Below are 27,923 nucleotides of genomic sequence, written 5' to 3'. Positions count from 1 at the left end.
TGGGCAGACCTTGGGAGCAGCACTGTGAATCCTCTCCTTGAAGCTGTACTGGGACATGTGTTAATGCAGGGCAGGAAAGTGTCTCCTGTGTGAATGTTTGCAGCCTCTGTTAGACCCTGAGCTCACAACCCCTCCAAGCAGGGGCAGATGTTTGACTGCATCTGTCTTCCTCAGTCTGTCTTTGCTTCTGCACAGCATAGCAGGATGGGAGGTGGAAGGCAGGAGGGTGTGCTGGAGCAGCATCTCTGCCCCAGAGGAAGAGTTGGATGCTTGCACTGTCTGACAGAGGGACCCTCCCCCTTTTCTAATGCTCTCTGCCCTCATTTCAGGCCATGTTTGACTGGCTGGATAACGCTGTGATTAAGCTGTGCAACATGTCTCCTGTGGGCACCGACCTCAACACGGTTAAGGAGCAGATGAATGAGATGAAGGTACGTGGGTGGAGCCACGCTGGTTCTCCAATGCTTAGCATCGCAGAGCTCTCACTCCAGTGATTCATTTTGTTCTGGTTTTTGTCCTGCTTGTTTTGGCAGGAGTTTAAAATGGAAGTTTACCAGCAGCAGATTGAGATGGAAAAGCTTAATCACCAAGGTGAACTGATGCTAAAAAAAGCTACAGATGAGACAGACAGAGACATCATAAAGGAGCCACTGACAGAGCTGAAACATCTCTGGGAGAACTTGGGTGAGAAGATTGCTCACAGACAGGTACGGGGCGGCCTGGGTTCGTGCCAGTGCGGGGTTGAAGTTCACTTGGATGCTCCCACTCCTTCCTGACTTAAACGTTCCTTCTCCTCCTGCCATCACTCAGCACAAGCTCGAAGCCGCCCTCCTGGCCCTTGGTCAGTTCCAGCACGCGCTGGCAGAGCTGATGGCCTGGCTGACCCACACCGAGGAGCTGCTCGATGCGCAGAAGCCCGTCAACGGAGACCCAAAAGTCATCGAGGTTGAACTTGCAAAGCACCACGTGAGTGCTCCCACTGCGTGCCATTTGTTTGATCCGCTTCTGTACTGGGGTTTTCTCCCTTATGAAGGGTTTGAGTTGGTTCAAGTCCATGAAAGCATGCTGGAATTAAGCAGACGTTTTGGAGAGGCGTCCAACACTTTACCAACATGTCTGTTAGGTGCTGAAGAATGATGTCCTGGCCCACCAAGCAACTGTGGAGACAGTGAACAGAGCAGGCAACGAGCTCCTGGAATCGAGCGCAGGGGACGACGCCAGCAGCCTTCGGAACCGCCTGGAGGGGCTGAACGCGTGCTGGGAGGCAGTGCTGCAGAAGACAGAGGAGAGGGAGCAGCAGCTGCAGTCCACTCTGCAGCAGGTGGGGGCACGGCAGAGGGAGGGGGCTGGGCTGGGGACGCTGGGCTCTGTAATGCAGTCTGCGGTGTTTGTTACCCTAAAGTGAAAATTCAGTTGTTTCTTGCACAAAGATGAGGCTTGGTGTGGAAGCACAGAGCTTTTGCAGATGGACTTTTTGCCCTCTCAGGCTCACTTCAAAGCGGGGCATTTTTTCGTTTGTGGTACCAATTGTGTCTTGTTTATTTGCCAGAGCGACTGCGTGGTCATGGGGCACTGTGTGCATCCCTTCCTGCCATGCTGTTAAATCCAGCTCTGCCTCTTTATCTGGTTCTGAAGCAAACGCAGTGCCAGCCCTGGCGCGTGATCAATGGGGGCTGATGTCATCTGATCGTGGCCGATTGTATTTCCTGAACAGGCCCAGGGTTTCCATGGTGAGATTGAAGACTTCCTCCTGTGGCTAACGAGAATGGAGAGCCAATTGTCTGCATCGAAACCCACAGGAGGGCTGCCAGAAACTGCCCGGGAGCAGCTCAATGCCCACATGGTAATTTCCTGGGGGGAGATTTTGAATACTTCTAATTCAGCAAGCTCCTACCTGTCAGATGAGCATCAAAATTCTCATTTGTGAGTTTGACGGGAAGGGAGATGAGTGCTTCTCTGGTGTTCTTACAGATAGATTTGCCCTTGCTGGGGACAAGCATCACAATGCATTAACCACCATCCCGTGCCCAAAGAGATGCATTGCTGCCACTTTGCTGCCTGCCCCGACCCTCGTTTCCTTATCACCTTGAGCTGCTGCACTCCCTTTACCTGATGCTCTGGCTGTGTTGCAGGAGCTGTACGGGCAGCTGAAAGCACAGGAGGACGTGTACAGCCAGCTGCTGGCCAAGGGGCGGCTGATGCTGCTGAACCGCGACGACTCGAGCGCAGGCTCCAAGACGGAGCAGAGCGTCGCGCTGCTGGAGCAGAAGTGGTGTCTGGTCAGCACCAAGATGGAGGAGAGAAAGGTACCGTTGGCAGAGGGACACCGTGCCCCGTGAGCAGGACCTGCTCCCTGCTGCTCTGCTCCCCCGGGACGGGGCTGGGGAGGAGGGTTGTTATCTTAAATTGCCTCTCTTGGGTGCCCAGATTGAATTTGTCATCCAAATGGTGCAGTCTGAGAGGCGAGCCGTTCGTTTTTCGGGATAGTACTGAAATGTGGTTAAATCACACAGAAAATGAGAGTGAAATTGCATGTGGGTTATTTAGAGGAGGGGTGGGAAGAAGCCTCCTGCAGTTCTGAAAGGCACTCTGTGTCAGTCCTCAGAGCTGCCTCCATTCTGGCGTTTTGGCCGGTGATGAGATAAAACAAGGGATGCGGTGGCCTCAGCCCAGAATACATTTGTGCTGCTGCAGCTGTTGCCATCGAAATGTCACCCACCTCCCATTTACTGAGAGCTCTTCCCATGGCGATCCCTTTCTCGGGAAGCTGAGGGTGATGCAGCTGCTCATGTGTCGATAATGGAGTTGTCTCCCCTTTCACGTGTGATTCTCACCCGTGAATTTTGAAAGAAGCTGATTCTGAAGCGGCAGCTTGCATTGAAAGCTCCTCGCCTTGGTAAACAAGTCGTGTCCCCAGCCGGGCTGACAAGGTTCCCATTGGAGGCGCATTGCAGCGGGGACACAAAGCCTGCCCTTGTCTGTGAAACCACAGATCGTGAGCTCTCGCCCTCAGTGTTGTTTTTTTATCCCCCTTCCCTCCCCTCTGTGCAGGCAAAGCTGGAGGAGGCTCTCGCCCTGGCCACGGACTTCCAGAACTCCCTCCAGGACTTCATCAACTGGCTGACGCTGGCCGAGCAGAGCCTGAACATCGTGCCTCCTCCCAGCCTCATCCTCAATGCCGTGCTGGCCCAGATTGATGAACACAAGGTGCGGTCACCGTGGGCCCCCAGTGGGTGCTGGGATGCAGGGAGCGAGCACGGCACCTGGACCCCTGCCACGCGCAGCAGGTGCTACTGGCCTGCCCAGATCCCCTTACAGATGGGAGGATGGCTTTGCTGTTTGCAGGTGTTCGCCAATGAAGTGAACGCTCATCGGGATCGCATCATCGAGCTGGACCAAACGGGGAACCAGCTGAAGTTCCTCAGTCAAAAGCAGGACGTGGTGCTGATCAAGAACCTGCTGGTGAGCGTCCAGTCCCGCTGGGAGAAGGTGGTGCAGCGCTCTGTGGAGCGGGGCCGGGCTCTGGATGACGCCAGGAAGCGAGCCAAGCAGGTGAGAAATGGGCAGTGTGACAGAGCTGGGGTGCAGCCAGCCATGGGGGTCCTGAGACCAGAACGGGGCTGGGGACAGCTTCAGTGCTAAGTTTCAAACTTGATTTTGTTTGCTTGCAGTTCCACGAAGCTTGGAAGAAACTGATTGATTGGCTGGAGGATGCAGAGAATCACCTGGACTCCGAGTTGGAGATTTCCAACGATCCTGACAAAATCAAGCTCCAGCTCTCCAAACACAAGGTGGAGCTTTGCTGAAGCAAGACTGGTGCTGAGCATTGGGTGGAAGGCAATTCATAGAATCTTAGCATTGGAAGAGATCTCTCAGATCACCAAGTCCAACCCCAGCCCACCCCCACCATGCCCACTGACCATCTCCCCCAGTGCCACATCTCTAGGGATGGTGACTACACCCCCTCCCTGGTCACCACATCACTGCTCTTTCAGAGGGGAAATTTTTCCTAATATCCAACCTGAGACTTCCACGTCACAACTTGAGGACAAAAGAGAGGCAGCAGGGCAGTACTTCCTCTGCTGTTAGAACTGGGGAGAGGCACATCCATGTTATTACTGCAGTGGCAAACGTGCAGCTGGGGATCCACGTGACAGCTGTGTATCATCTCTGTGAGATCGGGTTTTCTGAAGCCATTTTGTTTTCTCTCTCTGTCCTCAGGAGTTCCAGAAGACACTGGGTGGGAAGCAGCCTGTCTACGACACCACTATCAGGACGGGCAGAGCCCTCAAGGAGAAAGCTTTGCTTCCAGACGACACTCAAAAGCTGGACAACTTATTGGGAGAAGTCCGGGATAAATGGGACACAGTGTGTGGCAAATCTGTGGAAAGGTAAATCCAGCCCCAGTGTTGTACCAGCAGTGCTGCGTTGTCAAGGACTGCTGTCAAAGCTGTGAGCAGAGGAGGGGAGGTTGAACCCTACAGCACGTTGTGATTTCGTATGGTTCTTGGAGGCTGGAGGAGTTTGCTGGGCCATGGTGAAAGAAGACGAGTTTGTTCTTGGGATTCACGGGGTCCATCTGTTTTCCAGGCAGCACAAGCTGGAAGAAGCCCTCCTGTTCTCTGGGCAGTTCATGGATGCGCTGCAGGCCTTGGTGGACTGGCTGTACAAGGTGGAGCCTCAGCTGGCTGAAGATCAGCCCGTCCACGGCGACCTGGACCTGGTCATGAACCTGATGGACGCTCACAAGGTGGGGATCTGCCCACCCTGCTGGGGGTGGGAGCTCTGCTCGTCCTCCCCAAGGGCCCAGGGTCTCGTCCCCCATCACTCAGCACCCTGGCACTGAGCCGTTTGGCTTTTGCCTGCTCGGCCTCCAGGTCTTCCAGAAGGAGCTGGGGAAGCGCACTGGGACAGTGCAGGTGCTGAAGCGCTCCGGCCGGGAGCTGATAGAGAACAGCCGGGATGACACCACGTGGGTGAAAGTACAGCTGCAGGAGCTGAGCAACCGCTGGGACACCGTGTGCAAGCTGTCGGTGTCCAAGCAGAGCCGCCTGGAGCAGGCCTTGAAGCAGGTGAGCAAAAGGCTGCAGCTGGAAACAGGCTTGGAGAGCTTTACCTGCACTGCGGGGCTGTGCCCCGGAGATGGACACAAGCCCTTCCCTTGGATAAGGCTGTTTGCACCCTGCGCCCAGACACAGGGCTTCTGGCTGAGCAGGACAGCACAGCCCTGCAGCTGTTGCTAGTGAGAACTGCAGAGCAGCATTGGTTATTTGCTTACCTTTTTTGCCCTAAGAAAAGACATTAAGAAGGGCCTGTTTGAAAAGGAAGGATGAAAAGATTTCGCTGGTGTGCACTGCAGGCAAGTGGGAATGGGCGAGTGATCAGAGGCTGCTCCAGCTTGTGTTTGCTAAAGTCCAGGGCGAAAAAAGAGACCTCAATTTTTGCTTTAAAAAAAAAAAAAGGTCAAAAGGCTTTAGGTAGATTTTTTGTCAAGCAGGCAATTTACTGAATAAACTACCCAGGTGCCAAATTGGCCAGCACTCAGGTAGCCATGCTGTTAGTGAAAAACAACAAGTTCTGCAGCACTGCTGCTGCCAAGCACAGGGCCAGGAGAAGCAGGAGCTGCTGGTTCAGGCCAGAGCTCCCGGAGCTGCAGGGCCCTTCTGCTGGTGCTGGTAAGCCCAGGCCACAGAGATAGATCCTTCTTCTCCCTTTCTTCTTTAAAGTCCCCCCCACTCCCAGCCACATCCCAAGGAGGGGGCTGACCCTCTGCTTCTGTCCTCAGGCGGAGGAGTTCCGGACGGCCGTGCACATGCTGCTGGAGTGGCTCTCGGAGGCTGAGCAGTCCCTGCGCTTTCGGGGAGCGCTTCCTGATGATGCTGAAGCACTGCAGTCCCTCATTGATGTGCACAAGGTGATGGGGAACTCCAGAGGCGCGGGTGCCAAGACTGCGGGGCAGCACTTGGCCTTCTCTTTTTAGAGCAACCCAAGCAAAATCTGTGGGCAAAAATGCTGCAAGATAATCTATGTGGGCATTAAGTTCCTGCATTTCGAGGGGCAAGGGGAAGTTAAATTGCTCTTATGCAGCAGTCATAGCTGGGTGTAGGGTAGGAGCTGGACGTGGGTGCCCCTGCCATGTGCTGCCCCTTCACACCCGGCCCATGCATTCCCTGCTTCCAGGAATTCATGAAGAAAGTAGAGGAGAAAAGGGTGGATGTGAATGCGGCAGTGGGAATGGGAGAGGTCATTCTGTCTGCCTGCCATCCTGACTGCATCACCACCATCAAGCACTGGATCACCATCATCCGCGCCAGGTTTGAGGAGGTGAGTCCCTTGAGGCTGCACTCGTGTCCTCTCCTGAGCTCCTGCCCAGCCCCAGAGCGTGCCCACAGTGTTGATTTTCCTCTCCATTTGTTCCCATCCGGGGCTGACGCATCTCTGCATCTCCAACAGGTCCTCACGTGGGCCAAGCAGCACCAGCAGAGGTTGGAGGCTGCACTCTCAGAGCTGGTGGCGAATGCAGAGCTTCTGGAGGAGCTCCTGGCCTGGATCCAGTGGGCTGAGACCACCCTGATCCAGAGGGATCAGGAGCCGACACCGCAGAACATCGATCAGGTCAAAGCCCTCATCGCTGAGCACCAGGTGAGCCCAGTGCTGGAGCAAAAGAGCTTTCCTGCACCGTGGGCAAACACTTGCGAGGGCAAGAGGGGTTTCATTCACAGTGTGCCATGGGGGAGCCGTTGGCTTCTCCTTACGGCCCAATTAAAGTAGCACCTCACCCATCTCAGGCTGTCACTTGGGCTGAGCTTTTGCAGAGCTGTGCCATAGCTGGCCTGCAAACCCCCACTGCTCCGGGCACCCATGTCCCCCATGGCCAGGCACATCCCAGTGAGAGCCCAAAGCCTCTGTAGCTGGAGGTGAAAACATCTCAAAACTGCAAAGCTTCTTTCTCCCTTGTGTGTTCTGACAGTCCTTCATGGAGGAGATGACAAGGAAACAGCCAGACGTGGACCGGGTCACCAAGACCTACAAGAGGAAAGCGACCGAACCGCCCCACGGAGCCCTCATTGACAAGTCCCGCAGCAACAGTACGTGCTGTGGTGGGAGGAAGTGAGATACATAGGAACTCGTTAGCTCTCATTATCAGTTAACAAGGCATCCTGCACTGACTGCCGTCAGGAAGGCAGCTGGAGCTTTCACAGGGAGAAGTCCAGGTGGTCACCTCCGAAATGCCGCTGCCAGGGCTGCAGAGCCCACGCAGAGCATTTATCTCTTTTTTATTTAGCAGTGCTGGGAAGCCCCTGCTGTCAGTTCTCGGTTTCTTTCTGCATCAATTCTGTGATTTGTTGTTGCTTTTCACACCAGTTCTTGAAGCCAGGGTCCACCCTGAATCCCCTGGCAGGGGTTGGGCTGCACAGCTGTGGGGCCGTGGCTGCAGCTCACGGTTCTGCTCGGCAGCAGCCGGCAGGGCTGTGCATGGCTGCTCAAAATGCACCGCGCGTTTCCTTGCTGCTCCGTCCTCAGTGCTCAGATTCAGCCCATCAGCAGCACCCCCGGCGCTGCATTTACTCTCGCTACTTTTTCCTTCCCCCAGGAAAATCCTTGACCCAGGCCGCCCCTCCCGCCATGCCCATCATCTCCCAGTCGGAAACCAAGAACCCCCGCATCAACCAGCTCTCAGCCCGCTGGCAGCAGGTCTGGCTGCTGGCCCTGGAGCGCCAGCGGAAGCTCAATGATGCCCTGGACCGACTGGAGGAGGTAACGGGTGCTGCATGGGGCAGTCGGTGCCACCTCCTGAGCTGCCCGGGTCCTGCGGGCTGTCCCTGCTGCTTTCCCCACAATGCCAAAAGGAAAAAGCTCTTCTGAAGCGTTATGGCTTAAAACTGCCTTCTTTAATTAACTGCTCGCTAATGAACTGCTTTGCGCCCCTGCAGTTGGTATCTGTAGAGGTAATGACAGCCAGCCCTGCTTTATTCCTAGTAATCAGCTTAACTAATTAGTGCTACTGTATATATCTTTTCCAATCGTCTAATATAATTTTTGTTTTCATTTACGCTTAACAAAGCAGCTATGCCCAGAAGTGAGTGTTTTTGTTTTTTGTTGCTTTTTCTGTAGGTCAGTTCAGTTTCTGCGTATCGATGTTTTATTTTCTCTTTGTTGCTTTTAACTCGAGGAATGCTTTAAAAAAAAATAGAAGAAAAAGGTGCTCAAAATCATTGTGCCACCTTGCTGTGAGCTCCTGCAGCCGGAGGGGCCCTTGGGGGGGGTTAGGAGGAGGGCGAGAGGTTTGTTGCGCTGCAGGGCGGAGGGCTGCACCCAGCCAGAGCGCGGCACGGTGCTCCCAGGGGCAGGGAGAGGGCAGGGGCTGAAGGCGGAGGTGGCGGTGGGCAGCCAGCAGTGTGTGTGCGTCTGTGTGCACGTAGTCGGCGCTGCGCCCCGTGTCCATGGTGACGTGTGGCTGTCCCTGCGCTGTGTGTCCTGCTGTGCTGGGAGGGCCTGCGCGGCCCCCCTGGGGCGGATGTGGGGGGGGTGCGGGGGTCTCCTGTGGATCCTTCAGGGTTTCCTTGCTGACTGTCGATTTCCTTCCAGCTGAAGGAGTTTGCAAACTTCGACTTCGATGTCTGGCGGAAGAAATACATGCGCTGGATGAACCACAAGAAGTCCCGTGTGATGGATTTCTTCCGGCGCATCGACAAGGACCAGGACGGGAAGATCACCAGGCAGGAGTTCATCGATGGCATCCTGGCCTCCAGTGAGTCTGTGCCCAAAACCAGCTGAGGGAGTGGCTGCCCGGCTGTGAGGGCAGGCTGCGCACAGCCCTGTGCCCGGCTGCTCATTGCTCCTCCTTCCAGAATTCCCCACCACGAAGCTGGAGATGACGGCTGTGGCCGACATCTTTGACCGTGACGGTGACGGTTACATCGACTACTACGAGTTTGTGGCTGCTCTCCATCCCAACAAGGACGCGTACCGCCCGACCACCGACGCGGACAAAATTGAGGATGAGGTGAAGCACTGGGATGGTTTGGGGCGGATCGGGACGGGCTGGCAGGAGAAGGGAGACAAAGAGGAGGAAAGAAAGGACTGTGCCGGGGTTGAGCCAAAGTAATGCATCCGTGTATGGCCGATGTTTTTGGAACTATTGGCCACGTAGGTCTGTGTTTTATCCAAAAAAAAAAAGAAGCCTATTAGAAGGGAGGCACCAAAATCCCAGTTTCTTACCTCGTTTTCTGTGGTGCAGGTCACCAGGCAAGTGGCTCAGTGCAAGTGTGCCAAGAGGTTCCAAGTGGAGCAGATCGGCGAGAACAAATACCGGGTAAGGCGGAGGGTTCCGCGTCCCCCAGCACTCCCTGCAGGGAGGGACCCCAACGGGCAGCTCCAGGGACCCCGGTGAGGAGGGGCCTCGTGCCCTGGGGCCGTATGCCCTGGGGAGGCAGTGCTGGCCCAGGCTGTGCCCATGCAGGAGAGCACAACGGTGGCAGTGTTCTGGGGTGGGCGGCTGCTCAAGTGCAGCATTCACTGCCGCCCGCAGCTGCCCTTGAAGTTTTCCTCGTGGATGAGTGTACCTTACGCCTGTGTTTTTCTTAGCTCGTTCCTGAAGAAGGAGAATAATTTCCTTACAGGATCTCTTTGTAACAGACTCCTGTGTTTATGTTTCAAATTACTCACCGAGGTGAAGCTCGGCAGTGAGCTGGCAGCCAGCTGCCCGGTTTCCTGCGCTGCGCTCGGGGCTCACAGCTCACTGCTGCCTCAGAGCCCCATAGCAGACCCCCATTGCTAACTCCCTGCAGTTAACAGTTGTGGTGATGATTGCACTGTTAATCCCATAAAATGTTTTTCTTGTTTTTCTTTCCCCTCCTCCCGCTCTCGACTTCCCTCATGCTCCCCAACCCTTTTCACTCCACTTCTCTCCTCCGTAGTTCTTCCTCGGCAACCAGGTACAGTTTGCCTTGCGATGCTCTCACCTCTTGTTAGTGGTTGTTGCTCGTGTGTCCATGGTGCCTTGTCCTTTGGGAGGATGCAATCTGTAGAGTGCTGCTTGGAGAGCCTGTCCCACCGCTGCGCAGAGCCTGGTACAGAGGAGCGCCGTCCAAAACAAACTGGGCAGGAAGAGGGGAAAAAATCGATGGGAAAAATCAGGAATTGACTGAAAGGGAGAGATTTCTGTCTCCTCGCTCCTTCCTCAGTGCCCTGGGGATGTCAGTGGGCTGGGGGACAAACTCGTGGGGTGACACTGAGGGCTGCACCAGGCTCTGTGCTCGGGTCACCGTCACCATGGAATGGAAATGCTGTGTCCACATGTTTAATCCCATAGGTAATGATAACTAAACCTCATCCTGCTGCACCTGCTGAGTAACTCCTGGTGGGAGCAGGGCTTGTAGGAACCCGCTGTCACTGCTTCCCTGTGTGGGGAGTGAGAGCAGAGTGGGGCCGGTGTGCCAGCTCACATCCAGCTCCTGTCGGTGGGATGGAGCAGCACAAAGCACTGCCTGGTGCCCAATGGCCCTCACACAGAAGGGAACGTCCTCTATGGAGGGATGGTGCCCTGCCAAAAACGTGCCCCAAAGCCTGGCGTTCCAAATTGGATGGGTGGCTTTGTGTTAGACAGTGACTGTAGAAACTTTCCCAGTGGTTACTGAAAAATAATCTGGACGTGACAGTGGAAATGAGAATTCGCCCATCCCTGCCTTTCTCTGCAGGTTTTGGGGGACCCCAAACTGGGGAGACTCCACTCCATCCCCAGGGGAAGGCCGGGGGGCTGCTCCCTGCTGTCCCTCCACCTGCAGCACTCGATTTTCATTTTATCTCTTCTTTATTATTGCATTCCTATCCATCCAATGGAAAATCCTCCTTCTTTTTTTTTTCCTTTTTTTCACTCATTCTGAAGGTGGTTTCCATTTCCAAGAGTGCTTCCCCCCCCCCTCCTTGGAGCAGTGCTTTGTGGAACGGGCAGAGCAGTGCAGGACGCAGCCTGGGCTCGGGGCCGGGGCTTCTGGCTGGGGGCACTGATTGAGAAACGGAAGGCGTTTGAAATCACTAATGAACGTCGCAATCACTAATCACCATTTCTGTGGGATTCCTGCCCGGATTCCCATCACTGCGCTCGCTGAAATCCTGGCGGGGTGGTGGCAGCGGGGCTTTTTCTGCTGCTGGGGCCAAGGCTGAGGCTCTGGGTGTCCCTGCCTTCACACTGGGGAGATTTCTCACTCGGCGGTGGCACAGCGCTGCTTTGCTGGTTCACCAACCTGCCCTGCCTTCTTTTCCAAGTGGGCTGCACCAGCAGCATCAGTGCATTGACAACCTGTTTCCTTCGGAACCAAAAAGAAAACCCGCGATTCTGGCTGCAAAAATTCGTCTAAGGGCCAAATTCCGAACCCTCGTTTGCTTCTTTAAAACTAAAGGATTTTGGTAGCTGCATCGTCTTAATGGCAGGCAGCTGAAAAACTGCAAATTGGTGCTGGTGTGCATCTGTTTGAGAGGAGCGTGAGTGGAGAGCCGCTCGGTGCTCAGCGCCCGCTTTGTGCACCTGGAAGCACAGATGGTTTCTGGCAGCCTGGCTCTGGTGCAGCCCGCAGAGGGAGGGAGCCCACAGCGCATCCTGTGGCTGATCCCCGTTTCTCTGCTCTGCAGTTCGGTGATTCCCAGCAGCTGCGGCTGGTCCGGATCCTGCGCAGCACCGTCATGGTCCGCGTCGGCGGAGGCTGGATGGCCCTGGATGAGTTCCTAGTGAAGAATGACCCCTGCAGAGGTAAAGCCATCCCGGGTTGAGCAGCTGGCTGCCTTCCCTCCGTGACAGCAGTGTGGGGACTCAGTGGCCGGGTGGCACCAGGTGCTCTGGTAGCGGGTCTGGGTTATCCACAGAACCGGGGGAAATGGGTCCAAAGCAAATGACTGGACTTAAAATAGTGAGAATTGGCAGCGCTGGGGCAGAGCTCAGCATTTGGCCAAGTTCCTAACGGGGAAGCACTGACACCAAAGTTATTTCCACCCACGGGATGTGTCAGCATCCTTCTGTTCTACAACTGCTCCTTTGGCTTTCTGCTCCAGTGACTCAGTGTGTGGCCTCACGCTGGAGCTGCCCGGCGCTGGGAGCCCACCGACCTCCCTGTGGGGCTCCCCTTGCTCAGAGGGAGACCCTCCAACTCTTGGTGACATTTGGACAGAAATGTTGACATTGGCCTTTAGCTTCCCACTCTCACCTGCCCCCTAAAATCGGTGAAGAGCTGCTCACAGCCAAGAGCAGAACCACAGCCTTTCAAAGCTGTTCTTAAGCCACTTTGAGCAACAGCCGCTGTTGTAACGTGCCACGTTTAAAGGCCATTCCGACATGATTTCCCCAAGAAACCAGAGAACAGCAATGCAGGCACTTTGGATTTGTGGAACTCGGGCAGCTTTTAAGCAGATGGGTGGGCAGGAGACCGGAGCAGCACTGAGGGCATGGATGACGTCCCCGATCGCGGGCACGGTGCCGCCTCGCTCAGCTCTCCTCTCCGTGTCCCTTCCAGCACGAGGACGGACCAACCTCGAGCTCCGGGAGAAGTTCATCCTGCCGGAGGGCGCCTCACAGGGCATGACGCCGTTCCGCTCGCGGGGCCGCAGGTCCAAACCGTCCTCCCGGGCGGCGTCCCCAACACGCTCCAGCTCCAGCGCCAGCCAGAGCAACCACAGCTGCGCCTCGATGCCGTCGTCTCCCGCAACCCCAGCCAGCGGAGCCAAGGTAGGGCCAGGGGGAGGGCCTTCCTGTGGCAGCCCGTTCCGTGAGACAGACGCTGCAGCGCCAGGAGGAGGAAGGTCGTGGGAGGGGTGCGTGGGGCGGCCTGCAGCTCAGCCCCGGGTGGGACGGCACCCGTCCGCGGCGGTGGAGCTGTGCCGCAGCCTGGGGAGAGGGGCGCCCGCTCCCCCCACCTCATCTGCTATGTTTCATTCCATCGCCCGTTTGTTGATTTTTTTCATTATTGTTATTTATTTCCTGTTCGGTTCTCATTTCATTTTAGTTCTCTTCTCCTCTCATTCTAGTTTACTTTTCTGTTCCATCTTTTTTTTTTCACTCACTCCCGCCTCTCCCCCCTCTCTGGGTTTTCCATTCCACAGACTCCTCATCACTTCTCTCGATGTTATGACAAACCCTGGTTGATAAACAGTAAAGCGGGCTCCCCGCTGCGGGGATCTGATTACCCCGACCTCCAGCTCCCCAGCTCTGAGGTAGGGTCCTCTCCCGCAGCCCCAGGACCCGTTGTTGCAGGCGGAGCTCCCGGCTTCCCTCCGGTAGCACAGCGCTTGCAAGCACTGCTGGCTGGTAGCATTTTTCATGGGTTCCTGACTCAGACCAAACCAAGCGCCAGCCTCGGGATAATGCTCACAGCACGCCTTTCTCTGATTGCAAACCAAAGGATTGAGTGTTTACTGTGTGCCCTTAAAAAAGAAAAGAGTCTCTCAGAGCTTTGGAGCATCCCAAAGAGGTGGTGATTGGCATTAAGATGGCCGAGTTCGGACGTGAAAATCAGCTACAGCACATGCATGGGAACCACTTTGCTCCGATGCACACACGTGGGGTCTGCGCTGCACTGGGGGGCGGCTTCGTTCCATCGGATGCAGCTCCTCCCTGGGGCTTCACTGTGTGGATGAGGAGCGCGGGGGGAGAGGGCGATTCGCTGAGGGGAGCAGCATAACTTGATGGTGGCTGGAAGTGCTCTCGAGCAGATCAGGCCGTCTTTGAGATCAGCAGAAGGTCGGGAGCACTTTGTGCGTTGCCCTGCGCTGCCTGCTTGCTGCTGAGCTTGTTTCTGATCAAGGATGAGAATCGAGGTCTCTGCAGTGGGAACGGTACCTTCACAATCACACCATAACGGATCTGAATTCCTGCTGGGGCTGAAGGAGAGCCCACTGCTTGGCTCCCCTCCTCCTGCGTACCCCACCCTGGCTCCAGTTTCGGGAGATCCCAAAGATCACACGGTGGGGCCTCACGTTGCTCTGAGCCACACTGTGGGGTGCAGGACAGCAGCACGAGAGGCTGGGGCTGTCCGTGTGCTGTGCCCAGCACTCCCCAGGATGAGCTTTGCTTCATTCCAGAAACTGGAGCTGCTGTCCTGGGCTGGGGCCGGGCTGTGCCTCCTCCCCTCGCTTTCCTCTGCAGCAGTGGGAGCGACGCTGCGGGTTGTGCTGCTTCCCCCTCATCCTTTGCAGCATCTTAAAGGTCATGGGAAGCACCTGTGTGTGGCACAGCCTCGTGCCCAGAGCAGCTGGCCATCGCCCTCAGTGCCCATTTGGTCCTTCTGTCTGCCCTGCTTGGCCGTGGGTCGGCTCTGAGCTCACAGAGCTGCAGTGCATCCCTGCAGTGGGATGCTGGGGTGTGGAGCCCAAAATTTTGCACTGCTCTTTGCTGGCCCGATGCTGCCGTTGTCCCATGGGAGCAGCTTTGCTTTGTTTCAGCCCGCAGTGCTGTCAGTCATTTCAGGCCCTGCTTTGTTTTTATGTTATGCCTTTTTTTAACCGCTGCCAAAACGCCACCTCGTGCTCCCCCTGGCCGTTAAGATGGATGCCGGCCGGGCACCGCGTCGCGCTGCGCTCTGTGCCGCGCTGCTCAGCGCTGCCGTCCCTCCTGCAGGTGACGCCGGGAGCGGGCAGCAAACTGAAGCGTCCCACCTTCCACTCCAGCCGCACCTCGCTGGTTGGGGACACCAGCAACAGCTCCTCGCCCGTCTCCTCGGGGGCCAAAAGCGGCCGGGCAGGTAAGCGGGGCAGGGACCGACCGGGGCCGGGGGGGAGCGGGGCGGCGGGCAGAGCCGGGAGCTGCGGGCTGGGCTGCGTGCAGCCGCTTGAGGGCTCCGCGCTCCCCGCAGACCCCAAGAAAGCCGCCAGCCGCCCCACCAGCCGCGCCGGCAGCCGCGCGGGCAGCAGAGCCAGCAGCCGCCGGGGCAGCGACGCGTCGGACTTCGACCTGCTGGAGACGCAGTCTGCGTGCTCCGACACCTCAGAGAGCAGCGCGGCCGGCTCCCGCCGCGGCGCAAAGCCTTCCAAAATCCCCACCATGTCCAAGAAGACGAGCACTGCCACCCCCAGAACGCCGGGCCCCAAGAGATAATGCTGCACCCGCGCCCTCCGGCCACGCGAGCCTCACCGCGTCCGATTTTTAACCCCGCTCATACATTGGATGTATATTTATTCTAAATGGGAGAAGCTATATTGTTAAAAGTGTAAAAGAAAGTCGTGTTATGGAGCTGCCTTACTTGGTTGGTTTTTTTTCTGTTGTTTTTTTTTGTTTTGTTTTTTTGTTTTTTTTTTCTTTTTTGTAAGTTACGATTTTCATGTGAATATTTATGTAGATAAAAACAAAAAACAAAAACAAAAACAAAACGTTGCCTCTCGGTGCCCGCAGTCCGGAGAGGGGCGGAAAACGGAGACGTGGGAGAGAAAAAGAGAAAAAAAGGAAACAAAAAAGGTCAAGATGTGAAAGTGTACAAAAGGCGGAGGTTTGAACAGGATCTCTGCGCGGTGCAGGGGGCGGACCTGCGCTGTCTTTTAGGATTGTTTCCTAAATGCATCTTTATAAACTTAACTTGCTGTCTCAGCAAGGTAAATTATATTTAAAAGCAAAGACCTGAATCCTACAGTGTTCAAGGAACTCTTTTTGTAAACCAATACCTCAGGCGGAGACACGCGAGGTGTGGGGACTTCTGGGGGCTTCTGTTTCCACGCGTTCTTTTTTTTAAGCGATGTGATTTTACCCGGGCTCTGGGATGGGATTTGCACGCAGCACGGGTTGCGGCGGCCCCTTGCAGCCGCTGTGCTGAGTGATGGCTGAGCGCCTCTGGGCTGTAAGGAGCACTGGGGGCTCGGGGCCGCTGCGGGTTGGGATCCCTCACGTCCCACGGCGGCGGCGGGTTCTGCAGGTTGGAGGATTCTTCTGCTGTGATGACCTCAGAGACCGACCCGGCGCCTTCGCCCGCACCTCCTTTCCTATTTATTACTTCTCCGGCCATCCCACTTCCAACCGGGCGACCTCTGCTCCTAGGAGAAATCTGGACTTTCGCGCACAGCTGCTTGTCGTTGAAACGAGTCTCACCAGCACATCGCTGCACGTCCTGCCCGGCTTCTGTGCGCCCTTCGTAATGGCACCGAACTGAGTGGCCGGGGGCTGCGGGGAGTGGGCTCTGCGGAGCCCCTGTATTTATTGAATGGTGTTCCTCTCCGGCTCTGACCGTGTTGCTGTGTGATTCTCTCAATTGGTTTAAATTGAGGCAAAAAAACCCTGAAGCTCTACCAATGAATTGTTTAAAAAAAGAAAACAGACACATTTTTGTATTACGATTGCTTGCGGTAATAAACAATCTTGCCTCCTACCTTTCTCCCAAGTGTTGGTGTTCCGCGTTGCAGGCGTTCGTCCCGCGCTCCCCGAGCCCCAGCAGGGCAGCCCTGCACAACCCGCGTGCAGGGAGTGCGGCAGGAGGTCATCGCGTGGATCGCAGCGGTGCGGGGACTGAGAGCAGCTGGGCGGGGGGCGGGTGCCCATGGGAGGCAGGCGAGGTCCGTCTATGCGGGCAGATGCACGGGAGAAGTGCCCACAGCAGGGGTGTCTGGGGGGGGAGCGAGTGAGAGGACCGTCGAGGCTGGGTGTCTGTGGGTCTGAGTAGGGTTGGATGCCCGTCGGTTTGAGTTCTGTGAGGTTAGACGTCCATCGTGTTGGGTGCCCACAGGGGTAGATATCTGCGGGTTTGGGTGCCCATAGAGGTACATGCGGGTTCGGGTACCCATGGGGGTAAGCATTCGTTGGTTTGGGTGCCCATAGGGGCGTACGTCCGCGGGGTCAGGCGGCCATGGATTCGGGTGTCCGTGGGAGGACGGCTGCGCTCCGTGCCGGGCGTGGAGCACCGTGGCCGGGGCGGTGCCGCCGCCGGGCCCGTCCCTTTCCCTCTCCCGGGTCCGACGCCGCGCGGGGGCCGTTTCGCACCGCTCCGCACCGCTCCGCACCGGGCGGGGGGGTCGGGGCGGCGGTGCCATGGGGTCGGGGCGCGGGGGGCGGCTGAGCGCGGTGGCCCTGCTGTGCGCGGCGGCGGTGCTGTGTCAGTGGGGCAGCGGCAGCGTCCTCCGCCGCCGCCTCCCCGCGGGGTTCGCGCAGCGGCGGCTGAGCGGCGGGGAGCGGCGGGACGTGCAGCGCGAGATCCTGGCCGTGCTGGGGCTGCCGGGGCGGCCCCGACCGCGCGCCCCCGCCGCCTCCCGCGCCCCCGCCGCCGCCGCTCCGCTCTTCATGCTCGATCTGTACCACGCCGTGGCCGGAGAAGAGGAGGAGGAGGAGGAGGCGGTGTCGCGTCCGGTGCTCACCGGGCTCAGCACCCAGAGCCCTCCGCCGGGCAGCGTGGTCAGCCACGCTGACACCGTGGTCAGCCTCGTGAACATGGGTGAGTGCGGCGCCCGGGGGCGCGGGGGGGGGGTGGGGAGGGGGGACCGGGACGGAGCGGATGTCGCGGGTAGAACCGACCCCGGACCGAAGTTTTTGCCCCGACGGCTGCCGGCGTCCGTCATCCCGGGCGCTTTCCCAGCGCGTCCCCGCTCGGAAATGCCCCTTTTCGCCCCAAGTCGGGCTTCAGAGCGGCGGGAGGGGGGCGGAGAGGGGCGCGGGGCTGAGACCTGCGCGCTCCCGAGAGAAAGCGGCGATGGCGAAGGGGAAAGTGGTGGGGGAAAGCGGTGCGCGGAGCGTGGCTTGGAGTCGCTCGTTCCCCGCTGTCTCCAGCCCTGCTGTACCGTCAGCTGCAGCGAGTTGAGCTCTCCGGCCCCCGAGTACGATTTCCATCACCGCACAACGGCGGGAGCTGCAAACCCCGCAGGACGGGGCCGCATCGCCCACCCCGTTGCGGTGTTGCGCACGAAGCAGTCGGGCGGGGAGGGCGGGCGCTGCTCTTCCCCTTCCAGCAGCGAGCTGCACCAATTACCTGCGGTGGGACACCGCTGAATCACGGCTCGGAATAAAACCCTCCCGGTCGCTCATTATTGCTGGAATCCCGTCGGGCTGGTTGCTGAGCTCCGGCTTCATCCCATTCCCAGACCTGAGAGCGGCGATGCAGCAGAGCACCAGCCAGCACCCACCGGGGTCCGCTGGCATCCTGAACGCGTACTCAGCTTTTCCTGTCTCTGCTCTTTGCTTTAGGCTGTTCGCGTGCCCCCCTCTGCCCGTTGTGGCCAAGCACGAGGTTTTTGGGGTGCTCCCGTGCAAAGACGGGGGGAGGTGTCGGGTATCCAGCCGCGGAGCAGAGTCCGGGCTTTGGCCGCACCACGGTGTGCAGTGGGATCAGTGCTTCAGGACGCGGGTGGGGTCACGCAGGCGATGCTGGGAGCAATGGGGAACAAAGGCTGGCGCGGGGCTGGCAGCTCTCAGCGTGCCCCAGGAGTGATCTCTGGAGCAGGTAGGACTACTGAGGTGTCTGCCAAGTCCTCTCCATCCTTCCCTGCATCCCCCTGCAGCGTTGGGCTGCACAGGGGTCAGGAGACCCCACAGGACAGCCCCCTTGCTGTGCCTGCAGGATGGGGCAGCCAGGACAGCGGGTGGGTGCTGGGACGTGCGCCCCTCGCTCTGCTCAGCGCTCGGCACATGAACACCAAATCGTGCTGTAACCGCGACCGATTTGGGTGGGATGGGAAGTGGGGCCGCCTGGATCCCATGCAGAGAGCTGATGAGCACAACTTCAGCCTTCAATTTGAATGGCTTTGAATTCTGCTGCTTCTCCAGCCCCTTCATTTTAATTAAATAAATTTTTTAGTGGGAGAAGGCTAACTTTCATTTGCATGCATAATTGGCTGTGCCATTACCCTTATGGGACGTGCAAATGCGGACGGCGGTGCTCCGTAGGGCACTGAGCTGCTCCCTGTGTGGGGACAAGGTGGGCACAGCGCTGCTCCCGGGCTGTGATGGAGCCCCACGTGCCGGGCAGAGCTGAGCCGGATGCAGCCGTGGCACCAGCAGCTCCAGGCCGCCTTTGGCACTCAGGTTGGCTTTGGTGCCAGGGGCTCCACCTGTCCTCTTCCAATGGGTGACGACGGGGTGCTCTGCGAGAACGCTGGGGAGGGGGCACAGCCACTAAGCCTGCAGCCAGGGGAGTGCTTTTATCCTGAGGTGAGGGGGCCTTTGTGTTCTTTTAGGAAGAATTGTTCATGGGAAGGAGCGGGAGCCCAATGGAGGCTCAGCGGCATTCACTGTGCCTGGGAGTGCTCCTCTGTCTCCCCTGGCTTTGGAAAGCTCTGGAGTTTATTTTTTTCCCTCCCTGCAAGTGAAGGAGCATCTTCCCTGCACCTCCTTTAGACCTATTTTAGCATTCAGTGTGCTTGATGTGGTCGAATATCCTGGCATTTCCTTTTAATTTAGTGCCTGAAATGGTCGCAGGGGCTGCTCGGTGCAGCCAGGACCTGTAATTACCACTGATGTGCGTTTATAGAAGCAGCGCACGGAATGCGTGCAATGAAGTGCAGCTAAAAATAAAATAGAGGGGAGAAGAAGTGTAGGGCCTGGGGGCACCAGAGCTGGGGCCGCATGGCCCAATGCCATGACATAAGGTATGTGTGGTGCTACCATTATTTGGGATGGAGGATGTGACATTGGCGGCTGGGGAGGGACACGGCAGCCTGGGGGTGGGACAGTGCAGAAGGAGGGGGCAAGGAGAGCAGAGGAGCTGGGCTGGGTGTTTTTAGTGCCTCGCCCGCAGCCCGGATCACCCGCCCACAGCTAATTGTGGGGTGGTGGTGCTGAGTCAACACCGCCCCGATCAATAGCTGGGTCCAAGGGGGGGAGGCAGAGCCGCTCCAACAGCTGCAGAGAGGCGCGGAGATGGGGCACAGAACCTCAACACCGCCGCACTGTGAGCTCAGCTCAGCCCGTGCCTGAAGGATGCACAGAGATGCTGCTCTGTGCTGGCTGTCCCTGCGCTCGTCCCCTGCCTTGGCACGGTGCTGTGGCTGCTCGCTGGCTGCAGGCAGGCTGCTCAGTTGTGGTGTGGGGCTTTTTGCAGGAGCGCTGAGGGCTCTGGCAGGGCTGAGCGGTTGGCACAGCAGGGCGAACAGAACAGTGCAGAAAAGGGCTTCTGAGCCACTGCAGCTCCCGGTGCTCAGCCCCAGCACCCGCCTGGGCAGCACAGGGGGTCCTGGCGTCCCCCCGCCTGCAGTGGCTGCTCAGTGCCTGCAGGAAGCGGCTCCACATCCGCCCGGCCGCCAGCCCTGAGCTTTATTTAAAACAGCCCTGTGGTGAACCCCAGGGCTGGAGGAACGCGGCGTTGGGTTCAGAGGGAAAAAAAAGGAAAAGAGAGGAAAAAAAAGACCTGTGGATACATAGTGAGCATCTCGGCGCTCGGTTCAGAGAGGTGCGCCGAGCTGCATGTGTGCAGATGGGCAGGAAAACACTGGGGTGTGTGAAATCAGGATTGTGCCCCACTGGGAATGGCTTAAAATGGCATCTGAGGGTGTTTGATTATTTATTCACGATTTTGTGTGTTTGGGTCTTTTAAAGTAGGCAGAAGCTGAGATTTGTGACATTTCATTTATGTTTAAAGCAGGAAGAGCGTTAATCACCTTAATTATGTTCAGCCACGGCAGGCTGGAATACTTTTAAAGAACAATTTGAAGAAAATAATTACACATTAGTGAGCCGGTGGGGACGCCCTGCCGCAAAGGTGCTTTCCTTTATGGGTTTAAAAAGAAGCTTCCTTTACCAAAAGGCACCGATTTCTGCAGAAAGCAGACTTTCAATGGAAGGAAGGGGGTTGTTGGCACATAGCACTGACCGGGCGCCTGCCTGCCCTCGCCTCGCTCCCTCCGTCCCGTGTGCCGTCAGCACAGGGCAGGCAGGTGCCGGGCCCAGGGCACGGGGACGGCGGGGCTTCTTGCCACATGGGGGGAGCGGGGTCAGCCCTGGGGGCGGTCCCTGACCCCCATGCCCCGCAGTGGAGCAGGACCGGGACACCTCCTCCCCAAAGCCCTACTGGAAGGAGTTCCGCTTCGACCTGGCTCAGGTGCCTGCAGGGGAGACGGTGACGGCCGCCGAGTTCCGCATCTACAAAGCGCGGGGCGTCAGCCGGCACGGCAACAGCACCCTGCATGTCAGCATCTACGAGATCGCCGCCGAGCGCGCCAACAGGTGACAGCCATGGGATGGGTGGGGATGGAGGATGGGATGGGGATAGGGACGGGGTAGGATGGGTGGGAGCCATGGGATGGGTGGGGATGGAGCGGGACAGGGGTAGGCATAGGGATGAGAACTGGGATGGGGACCAGAATGGGGACCATGATGGGGATGAGGAGTGGGGTAGGATGAGGCACCGGGGCAGGGATGGAGGCTGAGATACGGGACAGGATTGGGAACTGGGATAGAGATAGGGACCAAGACTGCGATGGGTTTGGGGCCAGTGTCAAGCACCACCTCTGCCCTTCACCTTTCCCCCCCTGTGCCAAATGCTGCTCCACAGCGTCCCCAGGCAGTGACACACGCGGTGCTAGGAGGGAGCTGTGCTTTTCCCAGGGCAGCTGCCAGGGTGCCACCTTCACACAGCCACAGGCGCTGTCCTGACCTCGCAGCACCGGGGCCTGTATGGGCACGGGCACAGGAGTCATTTCCACAAATGGCTGTGGGATGGAGGAGCCTCAGGGTGTTACTCACCACTGTGCCCATCTGCAGGGAGTCCAACCTGTTCCTGCTGGACTCCCAGCAGCTGCGTGCCGGCACCGAGGGCTGGCTGGTGTTCGACGTCACAGCCGCCAGCAGCCACTGGCTGGTGGAACGCAAGCACAACCTGGGCCTGCGGCTCTACGTGGAGACAGACAATGGTAAGAACCACTGCAGCATCGGGGCCTGAACCCCAGAAACACCCTCAGTGCTGCCGCAGCTCTGCAGCGTGCAGCTCCCATCTGCGGGGTGGGCAGCGCTGCAGGATGCGGCTGCACCGCGTGGGCGCCCTTCGAGCGCTGCGTGCAGAGCTGAGGATGCTGCACGGTGCCGGCCTGCAGGACCTGCCCGCATCTGTGCCCCGCTCTGTCCCTGCAGGGCTCAGCGTGGAGCCAGGCTCGGTAGGGCTGTTGGGCCGCCGTGGGCCCCGCTCCAAGCAGCCCTTCATGGTGACTTTCTTCCGGGCGAGCGCCAGCCCCGTGCGAGCCACGCGAGCGGCCAAAGCACCGCGCAGGAGGCAGCCCAAGAAGAGCAACGACCTCCCACACCCCAACAGGCTGCCAGGAATCTTTGGTAAGAGCCCTGTGGAGCAGCCCGGGCTGTGCAGGGAGCGCGAGGCTCTGCTGCCCATTCCCATATTGCTCCTCCAGGCTGGGAGCGCAGCCCTGCCTGCACCCAGGCGGCTCCGTGTGCCCCCTGTGCACCACAGTACAGCCCCAACCCCAGGCTGATGCTGCCTCCCTCTCTCCACAGATGATGTCCACTCTGCAGATGGGCGGCAGGTTTGCCGGAGGCACGAGCTCTATGTCAGCTTCCAGGACCTGGGCTGGTTGGTACGGTCCCGATCCCCCCACAGAGCCACAGCTCCCGGCCACTCGCAGTTTTGGTGACCCCAAACTTCAGAACAAACCTGGGGAGGAGGTGGGGGGGAGCAGGAATGGAGGAGCAAGCAGTGCCCCAGTGCAACGTCTTCTCCTTGCAGGACTGGGTGATCGCCCCCCAGGGCTACTCAGCCTACTACTGCGAGGGGGAGTGCGCCTTCCCGCTGGACTCCTGCATGAACGCCACCAACCACGCCATCCTGCAGTCCCTGGTCAGTGCTGGCACTGCTGGGGGGTTCTGGTGCCGGTCCCCTCCTTGTCCCCATGTGCAGAGGCTGCCCCCCGAGGCCCAGCGGAGCCCAAGCGCTGGGCTCAGCATGTTCCGAGCAGGAAGGCTTCGCTGCCCGTTTTCCCAAATCCACTCCACATTGCAACCCATGCTTTAATTTCTGGAATTTCCTGACCTGTGAGTGCTTGATTTCCCAATGGTGGAGTCACACCGACTCCGGTGCTCGCAGTTAATTACAGGGAGCGCCGAGTCCTCAGCTGAGCCTTTGAAGGTGTCTCCTGGCAGGGTTTAGTTTTTGCATTAATGAAGCTGCCTGAGCCCCCCCCCCCGCTGTGGGCACCCACCCTCAGCCCCGGCCCAGGGCTCTTCCCAGCACAGATGTGAATCACCTGGCACTGGGAGCTGCAAATGGCAGCGTTGGGCAGCACAGCGCCGGACTTCCGAGCTGGGAGAGCCGTGCTGGCACATGGCTCACATGTGGGGTGAGGCCAGGGGGAGCTGCCTGCAAAGCTCACGGTGCCAGGGCTCGGCTCCGGGTCCAGAGACTCAAATGAACGAAGGGCCGCCCAGATCCAATATAAACTGACTGCAGAGAGGACTGCCAAGGGTTTAGAATAAATATTTTTACAAAAGGCTGGAAATAATCCCCCATTCACCCAGGCTTCTCCAGGTTAAGAACCGGGGTGCTTTGAGGCTTCTCCCATGCCGACAACCCCTCTGCCCCTCAGGTGCACCTGATGAAGCCTGAGGCCGTGCCCAAGGCGTGCTGCGCACCCACCAAGCTCAGTGCCACCTCCGTCCTCTACTACGACAGCAACAACAACGTGATCCTCAAGAAGCACCGCAACATGGTGGTGAAGTCCTGCGGCTGCCACTGAGCACCAGGGGGGAAGAGGGGCACCGGGATCCGTGCTGGGTGCGGGGAGAGGGGGATACTGCAGCAGCACTGGGGCTGCCCACCCGACACACCACCACCCGTCTGCCCAGCCCTTTCCCTTCCCAGAAGTGGATGTAAATAATATAAAACTTCCCTTCTCTCACCACATATAATGAGAAACATCCATACTATACATGCGTAGATATAAATATATAGAAGAGGAAGAGGATTTGTGGTCGGTGATGTCGGGCCGTGGCGGATGTGCGGTGCCCGGGGTGAGGCAGGGCGGCTCCGAGGACAGCTGGGCAGCCCGGCTCCAAGCAGGGCTTCCAGTTCCCTACACAAAAACACCCTCAGCCAATTAAGTAGCCGGCTGACTAACAGGCTCCTGTTTACTTAGAGTTCACAAAACTCAGCCAAGGGGAAAAAAAATAATACATATTGAGCTACAACACTGTTATAAAATAAATGCCTAGTTTGGAAAGTAAACACGGCGTTTCTCTTGCTGCTTTTTCATAAATGTCACAGCACAACGACGTTCTGTTCTGCATGCTGAATTTCGCAATGAAAAAGTACTCACGATGGCCTAAAACTGCTCCTGTTTGCCTGAAGCTGAGCCCAGCAGGCGCTGTGGCAGCTGGGGCTGCTCTGGAGCACCCAGGGAACCTGGCTTACCCACACACAGAGGAAAAAACAAAGAGGAAAAAATGCAGTAAACCAACCCAAATCCCAAGGATGGTGAGCACCAAAAAAGGAACATCCTGATCCTGCTGCCTGGGGTAAGGGCTCACCGCACCAGAAAGGTTCCATTTGCTGATGAAGGCAACGCAGAGTGGCTCAGGACGCAGCCGTGCCCCTGGGCGGAATGCTCCTGGGTGAGGGCTTGCGTGGGGATGTCTGCAAGGACTATTCCAAACCTTGAGATTTAAGGAGCATCCTCACTCAGTGAGAACCCAACAGCCAGGACAGGCCTTTGTTTTTCGAACACTCGGTTTTATTATTTCTGTGAAATATAGGAAGTCTTTGCCAAGCGAGGGGCAGACAGTGGGAGCAGGAAGCAGCACAGGCACAACGCGCCCGCAGCAGCCGCCTCCCCGCTCAGCCCGCTGCAGGACGGGGCACCAAACCTGGCAGGGGCAGCTGGGCAGCAGCACTGCGCTCACACGCACTCCCCGCAGTCGGAGATGATCACCTTCTGCTTCGGCTTCCCGTCCTTGGTGCCCTGAGCCTGCAGAAGGGAAGGAAGGCTGGCAGTCGGGGGCAGGGCTGCACACACACAACCCGCCTCGCTGCGGCACTGACCTCGATCTGCCGCACCACATCCATGCCCTCCGTCACCTCCCCAAACACCACGTGCTTCCCATCCAGCCAGTCGGTTTTATCACAGGTGATGAAGAACTGCGAGCCATTGGTGTTGGGGCCGGAGTTTGCCATGGACAGCAGCCCTGGGACCAAACAGCGCAGCGTTACTGGGAGCAATGCCAGTAATTAACTAAACCCCCCCTGGGCCGCGCAGACGATGCTGGTTTTAAGAGTCTCTGAATATTGAAACTGCGGGAAGCTGATGATGCCAAGAAACACCTACAAGTATGAGCAGAGTGAAGTGGTAGAGAGCATTAATCTATTTTTAACTGCAGCAACAGCAAAGCCTTGGAGATCGGCCTGCTTGCTTTCTGCCACCTTTCCACCGCTCATAGTTACACTGCAACATTCCTCCCCTAAAACCCAACGGGAAAGCAGCTTTGAAATTCTCCATGATATAAGACTGAAGTTAACAGCGTGTGCACAGAGACAGGGGCTGCATTTCTGCCCTGGGCACACTGCAGTCTGCTGCTGCTGCGCGGTCAGAGCAGCTCGAGGAACCCCACAGCGCTCACCCTACCCGGCCCCGTGTGCTTCAGGATGAAGTTTTCATCATCAAACTTCTTCCCATAGATGGACTTTCCTCCAGTGCCGTTGTGGTTGGTGAAGTCCCCAGCTTGACACATGAACTGGGGGATGATGCGGTGGAAGCTGCTCCCCTTGAAGCCGAAGCCTTTCTCCTGAGTGCAGAGGCAGCGGAAGTTTTCTGTTCGGGGCGAGGGGCAGAGGTGAGCACAGCACGCAGCCCGAGGGCCGCAGGGCAGCAGCACCGCTCACCTACGGTCATGGGCACCACGTCGGACCGCAGCAGGATCTTGAGCCGCCCTGCAGGTTTGTTGCCGATCTTGATGTCCATGTAAACCTGGGGGTTTGCCCGGGACTTCTTGGCAGGAGGCTCACCCTAGGCAAGGAGGAGGCACACAGCGGCGCTGCTGCTCAGCTCTGCCACCCGATGGCCGGTCTGACCCCAGCCTGCGGCACAGGGCCGGCAGCAGATCCAGCTCCAAAAGTGCCTGGAGGCAGCAGGCAGCAAACGGCGGCTCCTCACAGCCTGGGGGCTGCTGCAGGATGCAGTAAAAACACGCAGCTCCCTCTGGGCTCACCAAGCTTCTGGGGACACAGGGACTGACATGACCCCAGCTCACTCCTGGTTCCCAAAGCTGGTAGCATCCAGATCCCCAGGTGGCTGTTCCCCACTCCGAGGCACTCAGCAGGGCACAACCAGTTCCATCCATCCTTACCTCCTGTGTCTCTGCTTTGGGTGCCTCTGTTCCTCCTTCCTCTGTGTTCTCCTCCAGAGTCTTTCCTGAGAACCTCTTCAGCCACTCATCATCTGACCACACTGCAGCAGAGCAGGGCAGGGTGAGCATGGGGCGCTGAGCCCAGGGCCAAGCAACTCAGGACTCAGCACAGCTCTGGCAGCAGCAGGACTGCACCCAGGGTGCTGCTGGCCCAACCACTCCCCTGCACGCAATCACCCCCCGCATGGGGACACGGGGACAGAGCCAGCAACTCCCCCAAGTAATAACCCACAGCCCACTGGCTGCGTGCCACCATCCACCTCTCGCCAGCACTTTGCTGAGCATGGCTGGGCTCCCTCCCATTTCAGGTGTGACAGTAACCCTGCCAGGTGTGTGAGTGCGTGTCTGGCCCCCTGTAGAGAGCAACTAGAAGCGCAGCCATGTCTGTCTGAGGGGCTGGGGGATGTTTTTGGTTCTTGGGACCCCACGAGGCTTGAATGGGAAGCAGAGCCTTGGGAAACCAAAAGGGCCGATGTGCACCCAGCGCTGAACGCCCACAGGGGTTTCTCCTCTCCTAGGCACCAACTTACCTGGCCGAGATGATCCTTCTTTAATTCGCATTGGTTTGGCCAAGTTCACTCGAATTGTCCGACCAAAGAGCTCAGACTCGTTCTACAAAGAACAAAAAAAGAACAAAGCCCACCACAGGGTAAAAACTCACTACGTCCCCTCTGCATAGAGAGCAGGGCTGGCTTTCTCTCCCCACTTCTGAGCACCACAAGGGCCCCACAGCTCAGGAGCTGCACTGAGACCACAGGCAGCGGCAACCATGCCAGCAAAGTAGGGCCAGGCACGACAGTCCCAGGCAGACCCGTGTCTGCAGCACCACCCAGCACACGTGGCAGGAGCTGCCCCAGGCTTGTTTGCAGCTGCTGGCCAGGGCCAGCCGTGTCCCAGCAGAGGTGAGCTCCGGGCTGTGAAGCAGGGCAGGCCTCGTACCATGTTGTCAATGGCTGCTGCTGCATCCTGTGTGAAGAGCAATAGGACGCCTCGTTACAGCCACTTCTCTCTTCCTTTAAAGAAAAAAGCCTGGGCACACAGAGTTGGCGCAGCTGCCTCCGCGTCCGCAGACCGGGAGAGGAGCAAAGCCGCCGCGCGCTGCCCCGGGCAGATCTCTCGGCTGCAGGCAGCTCCCGCGGCCCGGCCGCCATCCCGGAGGGCGGCTTTGCTCCTCCTCTCACCTCCGCCAGCTCGAACTCCACGAAGGCGAAACCTCGGTGCTTCTCTGCGAACGCAGCCCGCGGTCAGAGCCCGGCTCACAGCGCGCCGCCGCCCCGCGCCCCGCCACGCACCGGTCTCGTAGTCCAGCGGGATCTGGATGTCGGTGATGTCGCCGAACGGGATGAAGGCGGCGTGCAGCACCTTCTCGTCCACCTCCTCCGCCAGCCCGCCTGCGGCGCACAGCGTTACGGCCCCGCTTGCCCCGCGCGGCGCCCGCAGCCCCCGGCCCCACTCACCCACGTACAGCACCCGCTTGGTGGCCGCCATCTTAACCCCCCCCCCCCCGGAAGTTCGCGCGAATCCCGCCCTTCCGCAGCGCCGAAGAAAGGCGCCCCCTGCGGGCGGGGAGGTGCGAGCGCAGGCGAACCGGAACCGAAGCGCGCAGCGCCTGGAGCTTCACAGCAACCCCAGC

The 27,923-nt window shown here is 58.3% G+C and overlaps 3 protein-coding genes and 1 long non-coding RNA gene across 8 annotated transcripts in view; 2 read left to right on the top strand and 2 right to left on the bottom strand.

Annotated features, from left to right (window-relative positions):
- Positions 1-16,340, top strand: part of LOC122189065 (microtubule-actin cross-linking factor 1-like) — a 35,369-nt gene extending 19,029 nt beyond the window's left edge. The window contains exons 19-44 of one of the 4 annotated variants that reach the window (XM_042887866.1): positions 330-431; positions 534-707; positions 811-966; positions 1,124-1,321; positions 1,715-1,843; positions 2,133-2,306; positions 3,052-3,207; positions 3,346-3,552; positions 3,672-3,791; positions 4,222-4,391; positions 4,591-4,750; positions 4,878-5,072; positions 5,786-5,914; positions 6,181-6,324; positions 6,454-6,642; positions 6,971-7,088; positions 7,595-7,758; positions 8,590-8,752; positions 8,853-9,007; positions 9,242-9,316; positions 9,921-9,938; positions 11,632-11,749; positions 12,507-12,718; positions 13,093-13,203; positions 14,606-14,729; positions 14,841-16,340. In XM_042887866.1, coding sequence (XP_042743800.1) covers positions 330-431; positions 534-707; positions 811-966; positions 1,124-1,321; positions 1,715-1,843; positions 2,133-2,306; positions 3,052-3,207; positions 3,346-3,552; positions 3,672-3,791; positions 4,222-4,391; positions 4,591-4,750; positions 4,878-5,072; positions 5,786-5,914; positions 6,181-6,324; positions 6,454-6,642; positions 6,971-7,088; positions 7,595-7,758; positions 8,590-8,752; positions 8,853-9,007; positions 9,242-9,316; positions 9,921-9,938; positions 11,632-11,749; positions 12,507-12,718; positions 13,093-13,203; positions 14,606-14,729; positions 14,841-15,082 — 3,903 coding nt within the window. In that variant the 3' untranslated portion in view covers positions 15,083-16,340. The remainder of the gene's footprint in view (positions 1-329; positions 432-533; positions 708-810; positions 967-1,123; positions 1,322-1,714; positions 1,844-2,132; positions 2,307-3,051; positions 3,208-3,345; positions 3,553-3,671; positions 3,792-4,221; positions 4,392-4,590; positions 4,751-4,877; positions 5,073-5,785; positions 5,915-6,180; positions 6,325-6,453; positions 6,643-6,970; positions 7,089-7,594; positions 7,759-8,589; positions 8,753-8,852; positions 9,008-9,241; positions 9,317-9,920; positions 9,939-11,631; positions 11,750-12,506; positions 12,719-13,092; positions 13,204-14,605; positions 14,730-14,840) is intronic. The other 3 variants (XM_042887867.1, XM_042887868.1, XM_042887869.1) reach the window with 3 other exon arrangements.
- A 656-nt stretch (positions 16,341-16,996) lies between these two features.
- LOC122189049 (bone morphogenetic protein 8B-like) lies at positions 16,997-24,116 on the top strand. Its single transcript, XM_042887847.1, has 7 exons — positions 16,997-17,396; positions 20,923-21,115; positions 21,653-21,801; positions 22,019-22,213; positions 22,394-22,473; positions 22,623-22,733; positions 23,479-24,116. The coding sequence occupies exons 1-7, from the start codon at positions 16,997-16,999 to the stop codon at positions 23,626-23,628; spliced, it is 1,278 nt and encodes a 425-aa protein (XP_042743781.1). The 3' UTR covers positions 23,629-24,116.
- On the bottom strand, positions 20,836-21,874 carry LOC122189052. The gene is made up of 3 exons (XR_006181698.1): positions 21,635-21,874; positions 21,411-21,561; positions 20,836-21,031 (listed from the first exon to the last, which is right to left on the bottom strand). It is a non-coding gene; the product is annotated as an uncharacterized LOC122189052 (long non-coding RNA).
- A 483-nt stretch (positions 24,117-24,599) lies between the features above and the next one.
- PPIE (peptidylprolyl isomerase E) lies at positions 24,600-27,784 on the bottom strand. Of its 2 annotated transcripts, none has more exons than XM_042887849.1 (10): positions 27,748-27,784; positions 27,583-27,681; positions 27,472-27,515; positions 27,230-27,256; positions 26,821-26,902; positions 26,231-26,331; positions 25,767-25,890; positions 25,505-25,695; positions 24,930-25,072; positions 24,600-24,855 (listed from the first exon to the last, which is right to left on the bottom strand). In XM_042887849.1, the coding sequence occupies exons 1-9, from the start codon at positions 27,776-27,778 to the stop codon at positions 24,962-24,964; spliced, it is 810 nt and encodes a 269-aa protein (XP_042743783.1). In that variant the 5' UTR covers positions 27,779-27,784; the 3' UTR covers positions 24,600-24,855; positions 24,930-24,961. The 2 variants fall into 2 exon arrangements, with proteins under 2 accessions (XP_042743783.1, XP_042743782.1); XM_042887848.1 differs by having other exon boundaries at positions 25,510-25,695.
- Between the last annotated feature and the right edge of the window lie 139 nt (positions 27,785-27,923).

The sequence above is a fragment of the Lagopus leucura genome, unplaced genomic scaffold, assembly GCF_019238085.1.
Source record: "Lagopus leucura isolate 7727_CA_CO unplaced genomic scaffold, USGS_WTPT01 Super-Scaffold_100123, whole genome shotgun sequence".
Lineage (NCBI taxonomy): Eukaryota > Metazoa > Chordata > Aves > Galliformes > Phasianidae > Lagopus > Lagopus leucura.
This window is presented reverse-complemented; position numbering and strand designations above follow the sequence as displayed.

Bases quoted from the DNA above. Each gene is read 5' to 3' on its own strand.
- LOC122189049 (XM_042887847.1), top strand. From the start codon at position 16,997: ATGGGGTCGGGGCGCGGGGGGCGGCTGAGCGCGGTGGCCCTGCTGTGC. The intron at 21,802-22,018 runs GTAAGAACCACT...CTGTCCCTGCAG, and splicing joins CTACGTGGAGACAGACAATG to GGCTCAGCGTGGAGCCAGGC. The intron at 22,474-22,622 runs GTACGGTCCCGA...TTCTCCTTGCAG, and splicing joins TCCAGGACCTGGGCTGGTTG to GACTGGGTGATCGCCCCCCA.
- PPIE (XM_042887848.1), bottom strand. From the start codon at position 27,778: ATGGCGGCCACCAAGCGGGTGCTGTACGTGG. The intron at 26,332-26,820 runs GTAAGTTGGTGC...GCTCTGCTGCAG, and splicing joins AGAAGGATCATCTCGGCCAG to TGTGGTCAGATGATGAGTGG. The intron at 25,696-25,766 runs GTGAGCGGTGCT...CGCCCCGAACAG, and splicing joins CGTGGTGCCCATGACCGTAG to AAAACTTCCGCTGCCTCTGC.